At 49.5% G+C, this 23447-nt stretch overlaps 1 protein-coding gene across 2 annotated transcripts in view; it reads left to right on the forward strand.

The window, feature by feature from the left end:
* Window positions 1-6552: 6552 nt before the first annotated feature.
* KCNB1 (potassium voltage-gated channel subfamily B member 1) overlaps window positions 6553-23447 on the forward strand; it is a 102217-nt gene continuing 85322 nt past the window's right edge. For both annotated transcript variants that reach the window (XR_009344515.1, XM_059132925.1), the window contains exons 1-2: window positions 6553-7056; window positions 8269-9001. Coding sequence is in view for 1 of the 2 variants with exons in the window: in XM_059132925.1 (XP_058988908.1) it covers window positions 8435-9001 (567 nt within the window). In the remaining variant the exon portion in view is untranslated. The remainder of the gene's footprint in view (window positions 7057-8268; window positions 9002-23447) is intronic.

The following is a 23447-nucleotide window of genomic DNA, read 5'->3' on the forward strand; positions in this document are numbered from 1 at the left end:
CACTCAACCAACTGAGCCATCCAGGTGTCCCTGCATTTATTTTAATACAAAAATGAAGAGGTGAAATAAATTAGATTTGGGGACGATAAAAAGAAAATTGTTTTTTTCTCTCCAATCTTAGATGAAAAGGTAATTTCCCAAGGTAAATGTCCCTCGCATCAGGTTCCTCGTTTATAAGGGGGCATGGAGGCAGGTCTGGTGGGATTGAACTTGGCTGTGATAGACCTCTCAAGACAGTGACATTTTTTTTTTACATATGAGATGTTTCCATTCAATAGAGCAGACAGTTCTTGCCCTTCCATCCAGATACAGGAGACCAGAGGTGGTGCGGTAGCTCCCCTCCCCTCTGGTCGCTCCAGCATTTCTCTGTGTGTGTGTGTGAGAGAGAGAGAGAGAAAGATGGTGCCAAGTGGGGAGAGTTGGTGGCATGCTGTCCTCTCACCCTGGGACCTCCCCTAGGACCCGCTCTATGTGAGAAAGAAGGAAATACTCAGAATTCTAGCAACTGTCTCCCCAAGCCCAAAATGCCATCAGATGTCTCCCCATCTCTGTGGAGGGGATGACAGGCAGGGGACGCAAAGCCCATCTGGGGCTGGCCCTGTGTCAGAGGGGCCGTCACTCTCCCTTGAGGGAGGGGTCTTGTCACGATTGTCCTCAGAGTGAAGACTGAGGCCACAGCAGAAACTGAGAACTCAGAAGTCTTTAAAACACCCTTTTACATCCTAAAGGTAAAAATCAAATCAGCTATTCCCTGCTTAAGACTCTCCAAGGCTCTTGACAAAAAATCCAAACACCGCTCCACAGGCCTCACCTACGTTATTTTTCTCCTTCTCTGTTTTTCTCTCCTAGTCCCTCTTGGACCACTCTTGCCCTCCTCACTTAGTCTGCTATGGCCACACCCACCACCTTCCATCTCCTTCAACCCTCTTGCCCCAGGGCCTTTGGACCTACTCTCCCTTCTACCTTTAGCTTGGAATGCCCTTCCCCTTGCTCTCTTATGGCTTGCGGATTACTCTGATTCATCATTCACCTGTAGCATCCCTCCTCCCTCCTTTCTGTTGTTCTGACATTCATACTTTTCTTATTTCCTTCTCAGCAATGATCAATATCAGATTATTTTTAAATGTCTCTGTTTATGCCTCCCAGTTGAATATGATCTCCAGGAGGGAAGGTTAGCTTAACCACCCCCTCATTCCCAGCATGCAACATAAGCCTGACACATAGTAGGTGCTCAGGAAATACACACTAAGTGAACAAGTGGTCTTTTCCTCATTGTGGGCGAGTTTGTCTTTTATCCTGGATGGCAAGGAGTCATGAAGCTTTATCAGCAGGGGAGTGACATGGCCAGACTTCTGTTTAAAGCCTACCCCGGTAGCTGTGGGGAGGTTGGGTTAGAGGAATGATAAAACTAGGGGAGGAAGATCAGAGAGGAGTCAGATGAGACCAGGAAGAGGTGGACAAGGGCAGTGGAGAGAAGGTAGAAAAGATATCAGTTCCCAAAGGGCAGGGGAGCTAGACGTCAATGAAATGTTATCTTACAGGAATCAGTTCATTTGCTCCCAATCTCTGTAGCTTTGATTTCCTCCTTTTGCTGACTTGCTCCTTTTCCATCACATCTTGGAGTCCCCAGGCCATCTGCGGGGAAGAAATATTACTTTACTTTTAATTGCTTTGCTGGAAGCTCATGCCTCAATCCATCCATGCCCTGTGTTTCATCATTTTTTGGCTGCAGACCCTGGGAGTCGATGGCTTTGGCAAAGTCCAGGCTACAAAAGGGTTTGATGGACTATGTGCAGGTTTACCTATCTCCTTCTGTGGGACCCTCGGGGGCACCCATATTTCCTCCCAGGAAGGGAGCTGGAGCTTACCACAGAGCAATACATGTCATAACAAACTCTAAAATGGTAGGTAGAAGATGAGTGAGTGGTGGCCAAGAGAGTGATGGCCAGTGAGTGGGTGGGTGGACGGATGGGCGGACAGATGAGGGCGTAGGTGAGCGGTGGACAGATGCATGAGTATTTGGTCTGGATAACTGTGTGGGGGGAGGAATGAGTAAGTAAGTAGATGCATGGATAGGTGGATGGATAAGTGAATGAGTAACTAGGTGGGTAGGTAATTGGGTATATGGGTGAGTGGGTAGATGAATGGGTAAATAAATGAATAGGTAGTGGATGGATAAATGGTTGGAGGGTGTATGAATGGGTGGAAAGATGGGTAGTGGATAGAATATGTAAATGAATGGAAAGAAAGATGGTTGTGTGGGTACATAGATTGATAGATAAATGGGTAGATAAATGGTTGGGTGTACAGTTGGATAATTTGATGGCTATATGGTTGGATAGTATATGGATGGTTGAATAGATGGCTGGACTGATGGGTAGGTAGTGGGCAAAAGATGGAAGAAGAACAGATAAATATTTGAGTTGGTAAGAAAACCAGGCTCACCCTTTACCAGGAAGCTGGCCCAGGAAACCCAGGGCTTGATGAAGTTCATCAGGCTAGAGTAGAATGGGATGGATACTAGAATCAGACATCTGGTCACTCAAGGACCATCCAACAGCAAGTAGGTCTTTATATTAGCATATTCAGCCCAAGGGTGAGAGAGCTTGAAAGAATCTTTTTTTTTTTTTAAGATTTTATTTATCCATTTGACAGAGAGAGAGATCACAAATAGGCAGAGAGACAGACAGAGAGAGAGATGAGGAGAAGCAGGCTCCCTGCTGAGCAGAGAGCCCGATGCGGGACTCGATCCCAGGCCCCTGGGATCATGACCTGAGCCGAAGGTAGAGGCTTAACCCACTGAGCCACCCAGGCGCCCCGCTTGAAAGAATCTTAAATGAGGTCAGATACATGCAAAGCATTTAGTACAGTGTCTGGTATAGAGTAACCACTCAGTGTTGGCTGTTACTATTGTGGCTGTTGCTACTATGTTATATGAGTGTGCACTTCCTAGTGTTAGGCATGGGTGCTAAGCACTATGTATGTATTATCTCAGACTCCCCAGCATCTCTAGGGGGGGGAGATTTTACCATGAGCCTCCTTTTATTTGTGATTATGATTATTATTATTGGGTGTGACAAAAGAGAAGCAGGCGAGAAGACTGGAGTCCAAGCTGATGGAAAATCCCCCGGGGCTGCTGGAACTTTGGGCAAGGCCACAGCAAAGAGGAGTTGTCCTGAGTGACATCCACTCAGAGATGTCAATGATTTCCCTTGAGCCTTTGGGTGTCCCTGTAACTACCTCATAAAGCAGCTATTCCTTCCCAGGGGTCTGTGAGGGAGAGGGGAGAGGGGAACTTCTCGTTCCGTGCCTGGAAGTGCCAAGAAACTTGAGGACACTTAGTGGGATTTTAAGTAAGGGATAGCTGGTATTATGGAGTTTAAGAAAGAAAAAACTGACTTCAAGTGGATACATCTCTTGCTACCACAGTTGAGAAGGGATTCACTTGTATTTATAGGGGTGAATTGGGTTAACTTGGTATCACTCAGCCTCAAGTAAAAAATCTCAACACCTCTGGGCAGGAAGTCTGCCGAGAGGGCCTCAATAAATATGGTTTGTGACCTGGAACCAGCCCTCAGCTGCCCCCGCCCCGCTCTGGTTGACTTTTGGGGTACTGTTCTCCTTGATGAGCTGTTAATTTTTCCCGTCTATAAAATGACATGGTTATACTTGAACACTTACAGGGGCGGGGGGAGGGGGCTTCTCTGTAAAACATTCTGAATTTTATTATTCTTTTTGCCCTGTTTCCTAGAAGTTCATTTGTGTTACCCCTGTTTCTTGTAAGTACATTATAAGGAGATGGTAAACTTTTGGTTTGTGGAGAAAGAATTGTATCAGTTGGACTCTTTGGGACATAAAGGAAAACATCACAACTCAATCTGGGTTAGATAAAAAGGGAGAATTTACTAGCTCACACAGCTGGAAAACCCAGGGGCAATGCCTTGAGGCACAACTAGATCCAGAAACTCTAATGACATTGTCAGGACTCAGTATCTCAACCTCTGGGCTGTACTTTCCCCTGAATTGCTTTTAAATCTCTCCTCTTACGATGGCAGAAAATTCTAGGAAATGAAGGCGAGATGTTTTCAAATAGTTACAGTCTTTTCATTCAGAAAGTAAAAATTCTCAGCTGCATGCTGTGCATAGCCTGGGGAAACAGAGAGAGACAGAGCTATTCCCACTGTCTGTACTTCCAAGATCCAGATGTATCTAGATGTTCTTTATCTAAATCTGGAACCCAACTTTGCAGGACTTGGGCCACCCAGAGGAAAGAATCCAAATGACAAGGAATATCTAGCACTATTCTCTTGGGGCTTGGGGAAGAATCAATCTCCTGCCTGAGCCTTGTGTCTGTGACCTTGCCTGCCATCTCCACCACCACCATCCCAGCCTCAGCCCTTCACCTCTGGCCCCGACAGCTGCAGATGCCTCATGAGGGGTCTTCCTGCTGTCATCTTTGTCCCCCGCAGTACTCCATAATGCACACAGCTGCTCACCTCACAGAACATATCAGCATGTGGGACTTCCCTGCTTAAAACTCTGTCATGGCTTCCCATCAGGATTAGAAGAAACTCAAACTCATTCCTTATAACCTTGAGAATAAAATTCCAACAAGGCTCTGCATGGCCTAGTCCAGTCTACCTCTCTAACCTCCCTTCCCAAGGTCATTTCCATCTTACAGCTTTTGCTTTCATTGGCTCCCCGGCCTATACCCCTTCCTCAGAACTTCACATGGTTTTCCTCTCCTTGCTCTGAGGTTCTGAGCTTAGATATATCACCTCCTCCTGGAAGACTTCCTGTCTGACAACCCTGTCTAAAGTTGCTGGCGCCTCTCCCAGATATGCTCTGCACTTCCTCTTGTTTACTTTACTTCATGGCATTTATCACAATCTTAGTGATCAGATTTCTTTATTTAACTTGTTTACTAACTGTATTCCCCGCCAGAATGTAAGTCCAAGAGCATGGGGATTGCTTGTTTTATTCTTCTCACTATATCTCCAGTGTCTAAGAGTAGTGTTTGGCATATAGTAGGTGCTCACTAAGTCGTGGTTGAAAGAATAGCATTTCCAGACCAGCAAATTCTTTTGCCTTCTATTAATCTAGGGTTTTTCAACCTTGGCACTATTGACATTCAGAACAGGAGGATTATTTATCGTGAGTGTCCATCCTGTGCCCTGGAGGATGATTAGCAGCATCTCTGGCTTCTACCCACAAGATGATGACATCTTGGACAAGGACCATAATGATAGAGGTGATGAGAAGTGAACAGACTTCAAAAAATATAGTAATATTGTGGCACCTGGGTGGCTCAGTCTTTTAAGGGCCCAAATCTTGATTTCAGCTCAGGTCTTGATCTCAGGGTCATGAGTTCAAGCCGTGTGTTGGGGGGCTCCATGCTGGGCACGGAGCCTACTTAAAAAAAAAATATATATATATATATATAATTTTTGTATATTTTATTAAATATATTTTAATATTTTAAATATAAAATTTAAATATTAAAGGTAAATATAAAAAATAAAATATACATATATGTACCTATATTTTATGTTAATAGTATGTATATAATTGTATATGTACACATAATATTATGTATATAATACGTATATATTATACTACGTGTGTGTGTGTGTGTATAGTAATATTATGTGCAACACTATGGAAATGAATCTCTTTGTTTTATAAATGAAGAAAAGGGTCAGAGAGGGGAAGGGGCCCTGTGGCTTAGCCACAGCTTTCTCATCCAAAGCAGGGTGCTTACTGTGTATCCCAATCACCTATTTACTCGTCAGCAGTAAATATGTATTTGAAAGAATAAATAAGTGAACATGAGGCCCAACTATGGCATCCTTAGGGAAGCCTTGCTCACCTCTTCAGGTAAATCCTTTGGTTCTGTATTCATTTCTAGAGATTATTTGATGGATTCTGTCTCCTCCACTGGACAGAAGCTCCAGGGGAGGACGGTACCTTTACCGAGCCTGGCACAGGGCCAGACACCCAGTAAACTCTCAATAACCAGCTGCTCAAGGTAACATGAACGAATGAATAAATCACCGGGCTCTATAGACCAGCTGACCCCTCACTCTCTCTTCCCCCACCCTACTTTGTTTTTCGTCTTAGCCCTTGCCCACCAACTGCCATATTGCCCATTTCTCTGTTGATCGACTTCATTGTCCACCTTCCTCCACTAGAATCCAGAATTCCATCCTACAATTCGATTTGAGAATCTAGCTTGGAAGCACATGAAAGCAAGGGCTATTTAAAATTGCAATCTGCCCCCACTGCACCCCCGCCTCTATCCCTCTCTTCTGCTTCCTTATCCCCCCAGCGCTTATCATCTCGGACATATCTTTTGACTTTCTTGGTTTTTGTCAGTCTCCAGCCAGCTCTCCAAGGAATAAACATTTGTGTCTGATTCCCAGCTGTTTCTCAGCCGTTTATCCTAGTGCCTCACACAGAGTAGGCGCTCACCCCCACCTTCTTCACCTGACAAAGGAAGGCGGGATTGCGCGGCAGCCGGGAAACGGAGCCCAGGTGGGAAGGGCCGGGCCGCCAGGTGCAGCTCCTCTCAAAGCCCTAGCCCGCCCGCATCCTCACCTGGAGGCTGGGCCGGGCAGGCAGGAGTTAAGCGGCGCGCACGTTTCCGACCCGCAGGTGGCGCCGTCCCGCCTCGGTGCCCGACTCTCGGCGCTCCGAAGTGCGGGACAGAATTGCAGCCAGCGCAGAGCCTAAGCTCAGCCTCGACTTGTTGATCTCGCTCAAGCAGCAGCCGCCGCCGCCGCCGCCGCGGGAGCAGGAGCAGGAGCAGGAGGAGGTGGAGCAGGAGGCGCCGCCCGATCGCGGACCTGCCACCCGCGCCCCCAGCGCTCACCCGCGCCCCCAGCCTCAGAGAGGGCGCCCCGGCTCCGCGGCGCCTGCAGCCCTAGCGCGTCGCCTGCCCGGCCGGCGTAGGCCGGGCCCGGCCCGGCCCCGGGTCCGCCGCTGCCCGCGGGCGGGGGCGCCCGGGCGGCCGGGGCGATGCGCGTTCCCTGGCCCCGGGAAGCGGCCGCCCAGGGGGTGAGTGTTGAGGCGCGCGGCCAGCGGCGGGGACACAGAGGAACAGAGGAAGGGGACTCGGTTGCCGCGGTTCGGCCTGTTGGTCTACCCGGGCTCCGCGGCTTCAGGCGGGGGGTGGGGGAGTGGGTGGGGGGATATTATGGTGGGGGGAATTCTTCGGGCAAGGGTTGGGGCCTAGGGAGGCACGAGGGGAGAGGGCGTCAGCACATGCTGGGGGGCTTAGGGCAGCCCCCGAAATCACCAGCGCGCGGCGGGAGGAGGGCACGTTTTGAAAAGGCCAGAAAATTCAGCTCCTTTCCCCGCCTCCCACCTCCCCCACCCATTCCCTTCCAAGCACCGGGAAAGGCGCAGAACCCGGAGTTATAAAAAGCCATCGCAGGAGAGGAGCGAGGAGGGGGGGAGGGGGCGGGGAAGGAGAAAAGGAAGGATGGAGCAGGTTGATCCGTAGGACTCTGCGCGCCCCTCCCGGTGTGGAGTAGGGGTCACAGAGGGAGGGTCAGGACTCCGCGCAGATCTTGGCTTTGCATCTTTCAGGGCTCACTTAGATACCGGAGCGACCTCAAGAGATGCTCCCGTGCTTTAGGGAGAGGGGTCGCTCCCGAGCGAGGCTGTCTTTGACCACCCTGTCAGTTGTGACCTCCGACAGGTGGGCAGCAGCAATTCCCCCGAGAATTCCCCCCAACTCTTTCAAGGTTTAGAAAAACCAAACCCGCTGCCACCCCCTAGAACTCAAATTCTAATTATTTCGAAGCAGAGGGAAAGAAAAGATGAGAATTCTTTAAAAAAAAAAAAAAGTTTTTCATACAGCGCCCTTTTCTGCCCATTGTGGGGCCTGGTTTGGGACTCGACGGGGAGACCCAGAAAGAAGCGAGTTTCAGCACTCGACGGGGAGGACAGCGCCCCGGGCGGCTGGGTCGGTCCTGAGCTGCAGAAACCCGGGGTGGGGCCTCCGGGATCCCCGGAGCGCCTCTTGGGGGCCCTCTCCCCGCCCCGAAGAGCCGCCCCTCCCTCCACCCATGGGGTGGGGCGGACTTCAGCACCGGCGGGAGGGACAGCGCCAAGTCGTTCAGCAACCCCCCCACCCCGCCCCCCAAGTCCTGAGCCGCTTAAGTACCGGGAAGGTCAAGGCCAGTTGGGGCCCCCGTGGAGAGGTGGGGAGGGGCTGCGCCCAGCTCCCTGTTTGCTGACCTGCGTCCGCTTCCTGCCTTGCAGCGGTCAGGATGGAGGTGAGAAGACGGCTGTGACGCGTGCAGGTGCAGTCCCCTGCACCCCCAGCAGCCCACAGCGCTCCCTGCCCCCCTCCCCCGCAGCGGCCGGCCTTGCCGTCCAGTGATAGCGGCCTGGGGGGGCAGGGGGGGCGGGGGTGGCCGGACCAGCGATGCCGGCGGGCATGACGAAGCATGGCTCCCGCTCCACCAGCTCGCTGCCGCCCGAGCCCATGGAGATCGTGCGCAGCAAGGCGTGCTCGAGGCGTGTCCGCCTCAACGTCGGGGGTCTGGCACACGAGGTGCTCTGGCGCACCCTGGACCGCCTGCCCCGCACGCGGCTGGGCAAGCTACGCGACTGCAACACGCACGACTCGCTGCTCGAGGTGTGCGACGACTACAGCCTCGACGACAACGAGTACTTCTTTGACCGCCATCCAGGCGCCTTCACCTCCATCCTCAACTTCTACCGCACTGGGCGGCTGCACATGATGGAGGAGATGTGCGCGTTGAGCTTCAGCCAAGAGCTTGACTACTGGGGCATCGACGAAATCTACCTGGAGTCCTGCTGCCAGGCCCGCTACCACCAGAAGAAGGAACAGATGAACGAGGAGCTCAAGCGGGAGGCTGAGACCCTGCGGGAGCGGGAGGGGGAGGAGTTCGATAACACGTGCTGCGCAGAGAAGAGGAAAAAGCTCTGGGACCTCCTGGAGAAGCCCAATTCTTCCGTAGCTGCCAAGGTGAGTCTGGGATCTATCTGCAGGCAATTGCACTGGGGGCTCTGCTTGAGTCCCCCGCTTGATGACCACCGCTGGGGGTCTCTGGCTTAGTTCCCAAATAAGAAGACCCGAAAGGGGGTGGGGCTCTGGCCCAGACCTAAGAGGTGAGGACCAACCCCCTGCGACTGTTCTGTTTGCACCAGTTACCAGTTACCTCATCCCTTGATGATTAAACACTCTGTATCTCGACTCTGTTGGAGAAGAGGATTTGCAGAGATGTCAACTCCCACAGCAAGAGGGTAGACTGAGTAAGAAGGCACAGAGGGACGTTAAAGCCTTGCTGGGATGGAGTTGAGTTTGGTCTGTATACATAATGCTCCCTTGTGGAGTCCTAGACCCAGGTGGGAGGGGGTCATGTGCGATTCTAATACTTATCCCTGTATTTTTAACCCTACTTTGCCCCGAGGAAGGAATAAAAGCAGCTTACAGACGGGCTTGGAGGACACAGATACCGTCAGGCAGTTTCAACATCAGTAAGAAAAATGAGGCAAAGGAACTCTGAGGGGTGGATGTGTGCATATGTGACGCACACAGCTGGCTGTGGATGCTTGTGGGCGAAGGGTCACCCCTGGTTTGTTCTTTCTTTCTTTCGTGAGTTTATTTCAAGAATGATTTGGTGCAGCTTGTAAAGATGCTTTGGCTGTCGGAAGAGGATGTAAATTTTGAAATAAGACAGAAAAATGAGGCAACATGAAAAAATGAAGCAGAAGGAGGCAAAAAGGCTTAGATCAAACCTAGGGGTCCAGTGTGCTGTGGGGAAAGGCAGAGGCTATGCCGGCCCAGGGCAGACTCGGGGTGGGGGGGGCCAGACCAGGGAAGGGGGTCAGTGGTTGATGAGCGGCTCTGTTGTGTGAGGCTGGGTTCTGGGAAGGGCTCAGAGAGATGGGACCTGTCTTCAGGCGGCCAGCGCGCTGGCGTTGGGAGTAAATGGCAACACTGTGTGTTTGGTGCTCTCAAAGAGGTTGTGTGAGGCCCAGGGGGGGCCAGAAAAGAGAAGTGTTGATGTCATATCCAGGACTGCCATGTCAGGAAGACATGTTGAACACTTTGAAAGAGTGGGGCCAGGAGCGGTGGGGATGGGGTGGACAGGCAGGTCAATGTGTTCGTGGCAAAAGAAAAAAGGCAGGAGGAAGTGTGGACACCAACATCATGTATGTGCTTGGGCGGCCTCGTGCCCCCGCTAGCCTCTCCTTCTGGGATCCCCCTGGCTGAGGTGGCCCCTCACTGAAGATCCACCTGTAAGGCTGGGTCTGAAGGGGACACTGTGGGGTCCCTTTCCCAGATCTGGCAGCTTGGGGAGAGGCCTCTGAGAATAGAGGCAGGAGGGGGTGGCTGGAAGGAAGGTGGACGGAGGCCTGAACATTTTCCCTCTTCCCTGGCAAACCCCAAGAGGATGTAGAGATTTCTAGGCCTGGTTTCCTCTTCTGTGGTCTGCCTCTGACCGTAATCCTGCCCTAGGGTTTGTGTCCAGAAAGCCTCCCTCTTAAGACAGTCACTCACCCTTAACCGGCTTAGGATCAGCAGACTTATTTTGCTATTTCCAGGCCTGACAAGGGTTCCTCCTACACACACCCTGGTTAGGCCCAAACAGGACTCTTCCCCCACCCCACCCCTTCACCCTGTCGTGTCCCTAAGACATGAGAATGAGGGGCCAGGGAGGGTCGAGTCACCCTTCCAGAGAAGAAGCGGGCAAAGGGCTGTGTTTGGGTTGGTGTCTGGCAGCAAGACAGGGGACCGAGCTCAGGCTTGCAAAAGGCGCTGTTTGGGAATAAATAGCCTCGTCTTGCCGTCGGGTTAATCCGCGCACAGGGAGGGGCTTCATGACCTCTCCAGGTCCCAGGCTCAGGCTGTCAGCTCACATTCCCGGCAGATGGACAGTCTGCCAGCCAGAGCTGAAATGTGGAGACAGGCAGGCAGGCTCATTGGTCCCTCAGTATAGAAATCCCGACCACCATTGATGAAACATGTACTGTGTATGGAATGTTACAACACAATTGGTCCTTATACCAGCTCTCTGTTATTATCCTGCCTTTTACAAATAGGGAGGTTCAGAGAGGTTGAGTAACTTGCCTAAGGTCACACAGCAGGCAAACAGGAGTAGACAGAAATTCAAACCCAAGTGTGATTTTGAAGACATTGTTCTTTCCGTTGTGGCCGAGTGTCATAGACTTCTCCCCAGTCTCCCTGCTTCCACTTTTGCCCCCTGCACTCATGGTGCACAATGCAGCCAGAGTGAGGTTTGCAAAATATAGGCTGGATCACATTTTCCATCTTCTTAAAATCCTCGAGAGGTTTCCCACCACACTCAGAATAAAATCCAAACTTTCCACTATGGCTTACCAGACCCTACTGGATCGGTCCCCATGTCCTCTCTCTGAGTTCATCTGCTCAACTCTCCTCTGGTTCACTGGCCTCCAATCCACTGGCTTCCTTGCTGTTCCTATACAGGGAAAGCTTCAGCCTACCTCAGGACTTTTGCACTGGCTATTCCTGCCACCCAGAATACTTTACCCCCTTGTCTTGTTGCCAGCTGTTTCTCTTCATTCTTCATTTATGCAAGTCCCTGTTCACATAAGCCCTCCTCTGAGAGACCCCTGTCTAAAACATCCTCCTTCCCCTTACTCTGAAACCACATTCAGAGTCTTACCTGCATAGGCTCTAAGCACCATCTGAAGTTGTATTTTCTTCCTTTTTTTCCTCCCCCCTCCAGAGTGTGAGTTCCATGAGTTATAGTCACTGCTCTGTTTCCAGCACCCATCAAGGTGGCTGGCCCAGAGGATCTCCAGATAACATGTGGACTGACTGAAGGATCAAGCCATCAGTCAGTCAGCGTGTCATGGGTTTTGGGGATCTGTCTCTTGTTCCTCACGGCCTGCCTGCAGCCCAGTTCCTGGCCTCCTTCAATCATCTGTGCTTTGCCTACTCCATCCATTCCCCAAGTTAGGTGCCTTGCTTGTCAGAACAGCAAAGCCTGTGGACATTTCTCAGAGGCCCCAGAATGAGATCGTCAAATGGAGGATCATTTCTCGGTGGTTGTGGGATGCAGGAACAAGCATATCTAGTATGTTTAGAGCAAGGACAGACCAGGATCCCAGGTCCAGTCCTACCCCCTCCCCAGTTTTGGGCCTCAGGTAGGTGGTTCACCTCTGTGAGCCCTCACCTTCCACCTATAAGATGGAGACACAAGGTCCTCCTTGCAGAGTCATCCTGAAATCATGTTTCTCAAGATTTAGCACAGTGCCTAGCACACAGGAGTAGGTGCGGCTTGTTTTTATAAGTGGGAGCAGAGTCCTTCTCGATGACTGGGTGGGCTGAGTTGAGACCAACTCTTTCCTCCTGATAGCAGTACCGGGAGACGGAGCCGACGCTGTTAATAATTGATGGGATGTTCTGGCAACGCAGAGACAAACCAAAGTACAGGCTCTTGCCTTCACCGTCAGGGGAGTGAAAATCAAAATCCATTAGGCAAAAGGCAGTGTGATGGATTCTTGTTTGGAAGCTGGGGTTGGCCCTGTCAGAGCGACAAGATTGTGGTCCTGGGACACCGCTGGGTTTCCGCTTTCTTGGAAGAACCTCCAGGCTTTTCTTAGCAGGAAAGAGAGGGGTATAATTTGCCAGGCCAAGAGCATCTGCCCTCCCTGGAATAGTCTCGGGGCGTGTATCTCAGTCTGATTGACTCTGGTTGGTTGAGGTACTAATTAGGGGTACTTTAAAACCCCTATCTCATTGAAATCCCCTCAACATTGAAGGATAGATTATCCTATCAGGCAATCTGCCAGTTTGGACTGCAAGTGATGGAAGAGAAAACTGGAAGCGGCCTCTGCAAGGAGGGGATGCATCATTTCCTGTAACAGAAAGTTCCAAGGTAGCTGGTTTGGGGTTAATGGCTCCAGGATGCCATCAGGATTCTAGAATCTTTCCGTCTTTCTGCTCCTCCAGCTCCTGCACGTGACTTGGTCCCCAGGCTTGCTGCCTCTTGTCACAAGACTGCTAGTGCCGACCCATGAGGTCCAACCAGTGAAGAGGGTCATTTCATCCCTGAAAGGCAAACCTTTCCCAGGAGCCTCCTCAGACTTCTTTTCAAATCCCACTGGCCAGGATCAGGTCACACACTCCTGCTCTCCCGGCAGGGAAGCCAAGGAAGGCAAGTGTCTAGCATTTTCAGATGCAGGAAGAAATAGCTTCGATGAGCGGTATTAAGACTCTTTCACAAAGAGAAAATTGAGGTTCTGAGAGGTGAAGTCACTTGCTGGAACTCCCATAATTAAACGCTCAATAAATATTTGTTGAAGGAATGAAAATGGCAGAGCTAGGACTTGAGCCCTGGTTCCCAGCCTGTGTTTCTGAATCCTGAAATCTTGGGCAGATTCTTTAAGCTGTCTGCACTGTACTGAGCTCATCAGCCAAATGGTAGTTAGAGCAATGCCCACCTCTTGGGGCGTTTTTGATGACTCAGATTTCTGATGTGAGTATAATTTGCAAATGGAAAGTACTTTATAAATGTGAATAATCATAATAATTATATATTCTTATATTCAAAAGTGAGAGCGGTCTCTATTTCAAGATAGTGGTTAGTATTTTGCCCACCACGATTTGATGAGGAATTCTGTCTGGGTAGGGGTGGGGCACCTTCCTGGCTCCGTTGGTGGATTGTGGGACTCCTGATTTCAGGATTGGGAGTTCAAGCCCCATGTTGGGTATTGAGATTACTTAAGAATAAATATTAAAAAAGAAAAAAAGGCATCTTTTCCAGCGTCTAACAGATGTGGTTTAGTTCTCAAGTCCATGGCTTACGAGGAATACAACCTTGGGCAAATTCCTTCCCTTCTCTGAGTCTTAGTTTCCTCGTCTAGGAAATGCGAATTAAAATGGAGCCCACCTGGGCACCTGGGTGGCTCAGTGGGTTAAAGCCTCTGCCTTCAGCTCAGGTCATGGTCCCAGGGTCCTGGGATCTAGCCCCACGTTGGGCTCTCTGCTCAGCAGGGAGCCTGCTTCCTTCCTTTCTCTCTGCCTGCCTCTCTGCCTACTTGTGATCTCTGTCTGTAAAATAAATAAAATCTTTAAAAAAAAAAAAAATGGAGCCCACCTGAGAGGGCCACGAGGTGGTAATCTGCAGGAAGTGCCTGGCACATGGGCACATCTGATAAATGACAACAGTGATGATCAGCATGACCAGAGGTTTCCTCTCTGCTAACGACACCCCTGCTTGGCAACATCTCCTGTCCCAGTGTTGTGGATTGCCCGATCACTGCCCACCCCTTTGGGATTTCATACCTCTAATGTGATGATGCTTTGGTTCCTTAACCTGAGGCAGGGGGATTCGTGTATTATCATCAAGAAAAAAATGAGGGCAGAGGGTGGGTAGGGGCGAGAAAATGAGGGAAACCAATCTGGAATCTATGGGACCCTTTCAGCGCTATGAGTCATCAGTGGCTGAGGCTCTTGTCAGTCCAGGTCGGTCATCCTAGATGTTTTTGTTTATTCTTCGGAGACGATATTGCAGAGATCTGGGATCCTGGCTGTGGGTTTACACCGTCCTGGGTTGGAATCCCAGCCCTGCCATTTCCTAGCTCCTGCCTTTGGGCAAATCACTTCACCTCCCCTAGCTTCCATTTCCGAATCTGTAGATGAGGATGACATTAAAACCTCCCTCACGGGGCTGCTCAAGGGATTAAGTATGATAGTGGATGTAAGGCGTTGAAGCCGGGCGCCAGAAATCCTGGATCTGCGTTTGATGTAAGGAAACACAGGATGCCAGGGACTTGGCTGGGTCACGCGTTGGTGAAAGATCAGGGATCATTTCCAGGCCTTTCTGACCCTCATCGAGGCTCAGAGATCTTTCCATTCTGTTAGGATGCTTGACCAGGCTCATACCTTGGCACCTCCTAGGGGGTTTTTAAAAGGCTACTAATGTGAAAATGCTTAGGGAGGAAAAGTGTTGGCCAAATGAGCAGTTTGGCCAAAGCTTCATTAACTGAAAGAGAACAAGCCTGCAGTAAATACCAGCTCCATACCCAGCACTGTGTACTTCCTAGACTTGATAGTAGCATGTATGAGAGCCCTGATTTTAGGGCTGGATGGCCCAAGTTCAAAATCTGGTTCCTTTACTCACCTGTTGCATGATTTGGGGCCAACCGACCGCCGTACCTCTCCGTGGTCCTGTTCCTTCACGCATCAAGTGAGGGCGGTAACAACGCCTGTCTCATGGAGTCATTACACAAGCAATGGCTTATAGAAAGCCCTCAGTAACTTTTAGGGTTTTATTTTTGTTTTTAACTGTCATTGTCTCATTTAATCCTGATGATCCTGCCAGATAAATAAGCTCCTTTAAAAAAAAAAAAAAAGTCTCCTTCTTCTAAAATGATCCGTGCTCATTGTAAGGTGTGGCTGTATCACTTGTTCACCATCGCAGGGCAGTTGGGACAGAAGAGAGACTCAGCCCCAAGAGAGGAGAGGCAGTGTCCCACCCAGATCCGTTTAGCTCTTAGCATTTCGGTGCCACCAGCCCAACTCCCAGCCGTCCTGCTCCTGCAGTGCTTTGCCTTAGAGGCCTCCTGTGGCCAGTGAGTCCAGTTAAGACAGGGACCTGATGTCCCACTTAGAGCAGCCCTCCCCTGCTGACTGATGGGGACAGCTGGATAAACACCCCGGCCCCCTCACCCCTGGATGGGAGTATAACTCGGATGTGCCCGGTCTACAAAGGGCCCCAGAGTTCCTGGTGACCCCGGTCGTTCCTTGCTGGATAATATACCCGTTTGGCTTCTTTCCCTTCCCCGTCTCAGTGTTTCCCTTCCCCTACCAGTGTCTTCTGGGATGACTTTCCACATAAGCCACTTGTGCTTGGGTCCTGGTCTTAGGATCTGGTTCTGGGGGAAATGAACCACAGATCTGTGGGAGAGGTCACGTCTTCAGTATCCTGCTTGTCTTGTGGGCTTAAAAAAGCATCTTACAACAAAACCCCTATCAGAGATCCTCCTAAAAGAAGAAAATCCTGGGCTGGCGGATTTCGTCAGTCTTACCTCCATCTTCTGGATAAAATAAGAACCAACAGCAGCAGTAGCTACCAAACAGCACTTAACGGCCAGTGCAGACGCAAGGAGAGTCATGGGCCCAATGGATCTGACTCCCGAGCCACCCCGGGAGGGAGCAACCATCATCCTCTTCTCACAGTAATGGATACCACGGTCAGAGAGATGAAGTGCCTGGCCCACAGTCACACAGGGATTGGGAGGGCTGACTGAACCCATGGTCTGGCCTCAGGGCTGTGTGAAGAGCCTTCAGGAGGTGAGAAGGGAGCTCCAGGAGCCATCCCCACCTTGCTCTTGCCCCATCCCCGGGTGGGGGGGGACCATGTTTGAGGGGAGGGATGTGTTCAGCATCTCCCACCTGACGGGAGGGTTCCTGGCTCCCGATCCCTCATGACCTGCCCCCAAAGGCTACTGGCTGGGACTACTACAGACCCAGATTAGCATTAGGCATTATTTTAACAGGTAATTTAATAGATAAGGGCCCAACCTTCTCCCTGAGGGAGAGACAGATTCTTGCTTTCGGTGTCTCTGGTAAAGATGAGCGTGACCAGGGGGAGCCAGGGAGCTGAAATTCACACGCTAATGTCCAGCGCACAGTTCTCCTTCAAATATTTCCCTGGTGACATAAGTAACAAATAAAACGTAATGTCGCCACATAAGACCTATTCCTAAGGGCCTGCTTGGGTTCAGATCCCACCTCCATCACTTCCTGGCAGTGCAAGCCCACGGGACACCTCACCTCTGTGAGACTGGGAAGTAGACGTGTAACATAGGGCACACTTTACAGAGAGGTGGCCTTCAACCCTGGCTGCACCTTCAGATCCCTTGAGCTTTGAAAAACACTTATGCCTGAGCGCCACAATTGGAACAAAACCCCCAGATGAATTTCTTGTTTCATTTCCAGCAAAATACATAAACATAAAATTCGCCATCTTAACCACGTTTAAGTATATAGTTGAAGAGTGTTAAGTATACACACATTGTTGTGCAACCAATCTCCAGAAATTATTCATCTTGCAAAACTGAAACTCTGTTATCTTTTAAACAATAGCATTCCATTCCACGCCCCCGCCCCAGCCCCTGGCAACCACCATTCAGCTTTCTGTCTCTATGAATTTGACTGCTCTAGGTGCCTCACAGAAATGGAATCATATAATGTTTGTCTTTTTGTGATTGGTTTATTTCGCTTGGTGTAATGTCCTCAAGGTTCATACATGTACTAGCCTGTGTCGGGGTTTCCTTCCTTTTTAAGGCTGAATAATACTCCATTGTATGTGTTTAACACGCCTTGTTTAGCCATTCATCCATCCATGAATGGTTGGCTTTCTTCTACTTCTGGCTACTATGAATAACATTGCTATGAACCTGGATATACACGTATTTCCTCCAGGCCTTCTTTTCATTCTTTTGGGTATATATCCAGTAGTGGAATTGCTGGGTTGCATGGTAATTCCTTTTTTTTTTTTTTTTTTGCTCTTTTGAGGAACTGCCATATTTTCCCCAGCAGCTGCACCATTTTACATTCCCACCAACAAGGCACAGGTTCCAATTTCTGCACAATTTCTGCACAATTTCTGCACATCCTCACCAGCACTTGGTATTTTCTGTTCTTTTGATAATAGCCATTCTTCTGGGTGTGAAGTGGAGTCTCATTGTGGTCTTGATTTGCATTTCACTAATGATGAGTGATGTTGAGCATCTTTTCATGGGCTTGCTGGCCATTTGTACTTATTCTTTAGAAAAATGTCTATTCAAGTAATGTCCCTGTTTTCTAATCAGGTTGTTTGGTTTTTTGTTGTTGTTGTTGTTGAGTTGTAGAGTTCTTTATATATTCTGGATATTAACCCCTTATTAGATCTATGAGCTGATATATTTTTTCCTACATATTTTGTAGGTTGTGTTATCACTTGGGTGATTGTGTCTTTCATGCATTTAAGTTTTTTAATTTTGATGAAGTGTTATTTGTCTATTTTTTCTTGCATAACCTATGCTTTTGGTGTCATATCCGAGAAGTTATTGCTTAATCCCACGTCATAAAGCTCTCCCCCTATCTTTTCTTCTAAGAGTTTTATACTTTTAGGTCTTACATTGAGGGCTTTGAAACATTTTGTGCTAATTTTTGTGTGTGGTGTGAGGTAAGGGACCAAGTTTTCCTAGCACCATTTGCTGCTCTGGATGATTGATCTTGGGTAGATCCCTGGGGTAGAGCATGTCAGAGGCCCTAACAGACATAGAGCTCTGTGCACAGTGCTGGGAACATAGAGAGGTGCTGTCTGGGTAATTGTTGACAGAGATAAGTGACAGTCCCTGACACACCCAGCATGGCTCCACCATTCCACTTCTACTCATGGAAGTTTTGTGGAATGCAAGTGAGAGAGAGTAAAACCCAAGCATGGGGGACACCTGTCCAGAATGTGGCTAGTTTGCACCCCCCCGCTGCTGTGTCCCCATCCTCTCCCATCTGAACAACTGCAGGAGCCTCTTCCTGTCTGTGCTCCCATCTTCCCACCACCCCCACAGGCTGTCCCCCACCTGCAACCAAAGGGATGTCTATGAGTCAGATCACTCCCCTGCTCAGAATCCTCCCATGGCTCCCATCTCCCTCAGAAAAAACACTCAAGTCCTACGCTATGCCTCCTGGGCCCTTGTCTAACATCTTTCCCCTCTCCTCCAACATCCTTCCAACCTCCATCCCTACCACTCTCCCTCTCTCCATCACTACAATCTAACCCCAGTGGCCTCTTTGCTATTCCGGTGGCATACCAGTCTACCACCTCAGGGCCTTTGCATTTGCTGTTTCTTCTGCCCATAATCTTCCTGCAGGTATTCATAAGACTCACTGCCCACGTTGTTCAGATCTCAGCTCAAACGTTGTCTTCTCAGCAAGGCAATCCCTGACCATCCTATAAAATAGTACCCCCAGTGCTCTCCATTCCCCTCTCCTGCTTTATTTTTCTCCACCTGACATGGCATACAATTACTTAATTATGCAATTACCTTTTCTATCCCCAACTTGGGTCCAAGCTTCAAAGGGTCGGGCTTTTGTCTGTGTTGTTCACTGTTGCACCCCAGTGCCTGGAACTGTGTCTGCCACCGAGGAGGGACTGAATAAATGTTCGTCAAATGAATGAATGATGTTATCCTAGAGATAACTGAGAATACGTACTTGTCGATGGAAAAAGAAATTTATTTACAAACTTTGGGGCTTTCGTTGTTATTGCTAGCACATTTCTGGAAGTCTGACTCGCATCACCTTCCGCCACACTCTGGACGCTGAATGCCTGCGGTTTCTCTGCCCAAGCTCAGTTTCTCAGGCTCAGCACTACTGACATTTGGAGATGGGTAATTCTTTGCTGTGAGGGGCTATCCTGTGCGTTGTGGGATGTTAGCCGCAAACCTGGCCTCCACCCGCTGGATGTTGCATGAGAAGTGGGCATCACAGAAATAAAGGATGAACAGCTGCCAGGAGGAAATTGCAATGTTCCGGGCAAAAGAAAATGGCAGCCTGGGGGGTGCCTGGGGGGGGCAGGGGAGTCCATGAAGAGTGGTGGGTTTGGGGATATATGTGGGATGTGGGGGCAGTTCCTGGGCAGCCACAAACCCTCAGCCTCCACCAGTGTCCACAGATGCCCAGTCCATGCTGTGGGTCTTAGCCCTTGACTGTTTTCTAGCTGTGAGTCCTTGAGCCCCGTGGTGCCGTTTCTCTGTCTATAAAACGGACCCAGTCACAGCCCTACTGCATGAAGATGTTGTGAGGGTTAGATAAGGTGAAATGGTAAATAATGAGAAACACATGCATCAGCTGTTTTTGATTATGACCGGCTCAATGACCTCAATGAATGAATATGTTGAGTACCTACTGTGTGCTGGGCACTGTACCAGGTGCTGGGGACACAGCAGAGAACAAAACAAAGATCACAGCCCTAATGGCACTGATACTCCAGAAGGAGAGAGAGTGAAACCATTCAAAGTATAAACAAATACAGATACCAATTGGAGGCGACTGTGAAAGAGGAATCCTGAAATAATCAGGAAAGATGAACCCCGCCTGGATATTTGATGCTACTGAGGAATTAAAGCCCTTTGTTTAGGTATGATAATGCTATTGTGTTTGTGTTTTGAAATATTCATCTTTTAGAGATACACACTGAAGTATTTTGGATGAAATAGCAAGATCAAATAATGTAATATTTTGGTTGGTGACAGAAGCCATTGAAGAAAAGTCAGCAGGTAGGGAGGCATGATGTTTGGGTGGAGGCCTTTACGAGGATGGTCAGGAGAGGGCTCACCAAGAAGGTGCCAGTTAAGCAAGGATATGTAGAAAAGGAGAGAGGGAGGTCTGTGGACTTTGCAGGGAAGTATTACTAATGCAGAAGACCACAGGTGCTAAGGCCCTGGGTGCAGAAGCAGGTCTGGGTCAGCCAAGGAATAGGCAGGTGACCAGTGTGACCGGACCAAAGTCAGCCAGCAGAGGAAGTGAGGAGATAAGATCAGAGGGCTGACCTTGTCTGTCACTGTTGGACCGTGGACTTTCTGCTTAGCCTCCACATAGGCCTCCCTGCCTCCAGCCTGCCTTCTCCAGTCCATCCTTTTCAGAGAACCAGAGCCATCTTTCTCAGGTATAATCTGCTCACATCATCCCCTTCCAGAAACCCTTCCAAGGTTCTCACTACTCCCAGGATAAAGTCCAAACTCCTTAGCTTGACCTTCAAGGCTCCAGCCAACCTCTCTACCTTCACTTCTTTCCCTACCTTCTCCCTGGCCCCTCTGCTCATTCCATACCCGCCTCTGGCATTCCCAGACTACCCGGTCCTTCCCTGGTCCTGCTCCACACCTTTGCCCAGGCTGATCTGATCTGCCCTGCACCCCCTTCTTCCACTTGTTTGCCTGCGGTATCTCCTCCCTTCCTCACCCACATTCTCTTCAGGCAGCACTGGCTGCTCCCTCCTCTGTGCTCCAAAAACCTGCTGTTCTTACCTTCCTTGCACAAAACACTGTGAAGAGTAGCTTATGGGCTGTTTTGTGGATGCCAGGCCTGGCCCACAGAGAGACAGGGTTGCTTTAAAAAGCAGGGTCGGCAGCCTGACTGCCTAGATTCAGATCCCAGCTCAGGGATGATTCAAGCTGTGTGTCCTCGGTGGGATGGGTTAACTTCTCTGGGCTTTGACTTCCTGATCCATAATTTGGGGAGGGTGACATCAGCCAGGGTGCTGGTTCTATATGAAGCACGCAGAGCAGTCGTGGGCACTCAGCAAGTATTCAGTACAAGTTAACTATTGTTGTTATGATTTTTGCTTAAATGTTAGTAAGTGTTTGTTGAGTGAATGAGTAAGCAAACTTGCATGATTGCGAGATGATTGATCAGAGGGCTCTCCCCTGCAAAGCAAGGGTCTTGCAGGTAGGTGCACCCTCCCTCCCATTTCCTACCACCATCCTTGTCTCCACCTGCCCACTCCATGCTCACACTTCCTGGGCCAGGAATAAGTGACCTCAAGCCTTCCATTCACAGCAAGGAGACACAATTGAATTAGACACTTGAGGTGTTTTCCTCGTGCCCTGACTGTTCCATTTTTGCTCTGCAACAAGGCCAGTCTCCACTATAATTGCCCACTGTGGGCTGACAGGTGGACGCTGTCTGAGAGAATCATGTTCCATTCGACAATTCCATACCATCACTCATATCCACCAGGTAATGGGCCTGGAATGAAACGGCTTCTAAAAATAGACCAGCATGTTTCACTAATTGCTGCCCAGGGCCCATCCTTGAGTCTTTCAAGGCCCGTGTGATCCCTTGTGTCAAGGGACAGCCCTTGACCCTGGTCAGTGCTGCCTCTCAGAGTCCCTGTGGACCCAAGTGTACCGATGAGGCTGCCCACGATTGCCCTGCCAGCGGTGTGTGGGAAGCAAAATGAAGGTAGAGCTAGGATGATGATATTGAACCTGCCTTCCATTTGTTCATCGTGCCTGGAATTCCCACTCTCTTTGAAGGGATCAATTTTCCTTTATCTTCTTACGCCATGGGTATGTTTCCATATCATTTATTATTTCTTGAAATAATGACTGCAATTTCATTCAGTCATCCTCTCCTCTTCCTGGGACAGTCCTTTTGGTTTCAAAGCTGGCTTCCATTCTGCAATCCTCTGGACCTTATAACTTTACGTGGGTGCATGTGCATATTTTGAGCTCCTGCTTCAATGCCACCTGTTGTTTGTGCGACAAATATCCATTGCGTATGACTGTATTCTAGGCACCGTTCTGGGTGCTTGAGAGGCACTTGAGTATCTATGAGTCAGAATTCTTTTGGCTGCAGGTAACAAATATACAGGTCAAACAGACCTAAGCAGAAAATGTAAGTGAAAAGTCCTGGGTTAGGGATGGCTTCAGGCAGGGTTGGATCCAGGGGCTTAAATATGTCATCAGTCCTTGCTCTCTAATATGTCTAAGCTCTGGCTTCTCACCAGGCTCCTCAACCAACATGGCTGGAAAGATATCTCCAGCAACTCCAGGCTTCCATCCTGTGGGAAAAGCATGTTTCTTTCCAAATAGAGCCAGCAAAACCCCAGGACTGATTTTCATGGGCCCATCCCTAAGCCAATCACTTCAACAGGTCTGGATCACATCTTAGTGACTGGAGCTGGGAAGAGACCAAAAGATGGAAGTAAAAGAGGTGGGATGCAGGGAGAGATTGAGTTGCTACTACCAAGAGTGGGGGTGGGGGGGGCAGCGGCAGGGAATAAATGTAAGCAGCAAAAATAATCCACAGCCATCATGGAACTTCTAGGCTCCTGGAGGGATATGGGCATTAAATAAATAAAAAATAAATGACAGGATTCACACAGCATAATCTGTATGCTGTGAAGGAGAGAAGCAAGATCTTTTGGGAGAGAACAACTGGATGTGGTCAGAGAGGGCCTACCCCTGCAGGTGGCCCTTTCTGAGAACCTGAACTTGATTTCTCTTCTTCCCAAATTGCAGAAATGACTTTTCTTCGGCAAGTTCTGTCTTTCTCTCTTGCGCCCTTTAGTGTGCTCCCTCTTGGATTCTATATTCTTCTGAATTTATCTCCCCGAAGTAAGGCAGGAATTTCTCAAAGTCTAAGACTGTGTCTTCTTAGTTTCTGTGTTCTAAAGCAGGGTGGGTGGGCTGCTCCTTTCATTCCTGAAGTTCTACTGGAACTCCTGCCACTGGCCATTTGTTTACCTATTCTCTGAGGCTGCTTTGGGTTACAATAGCGTTTCCGGGAAACGTTTGCTGACCAGTATTCTAACGTGGCCCCAGGGACTAAAACAGAGGAGCGGGTTTTGTCAGAAGCGGTTTGTTGGAGGGCCAGAGGAAGGGAGTGAAGGCACAAGCTAGATGTGTGACCTTGAGCAGATTTC

Source organism: Mustela lutreola, chromosome 9 (genome assembly GCF_030435805.1).
Source record: "Mustela lutreola isolate mMusLut2 chromosome 9, mMusLut2.pri, whole genome shotgun sequence".
Taxonomy (NCBI): domain Eukaryota; kingdom Metazoa; phylum Chordata; class Mammalia; order Carnivora; family Mustelidae; genus Mustela; species Mustela lutreola.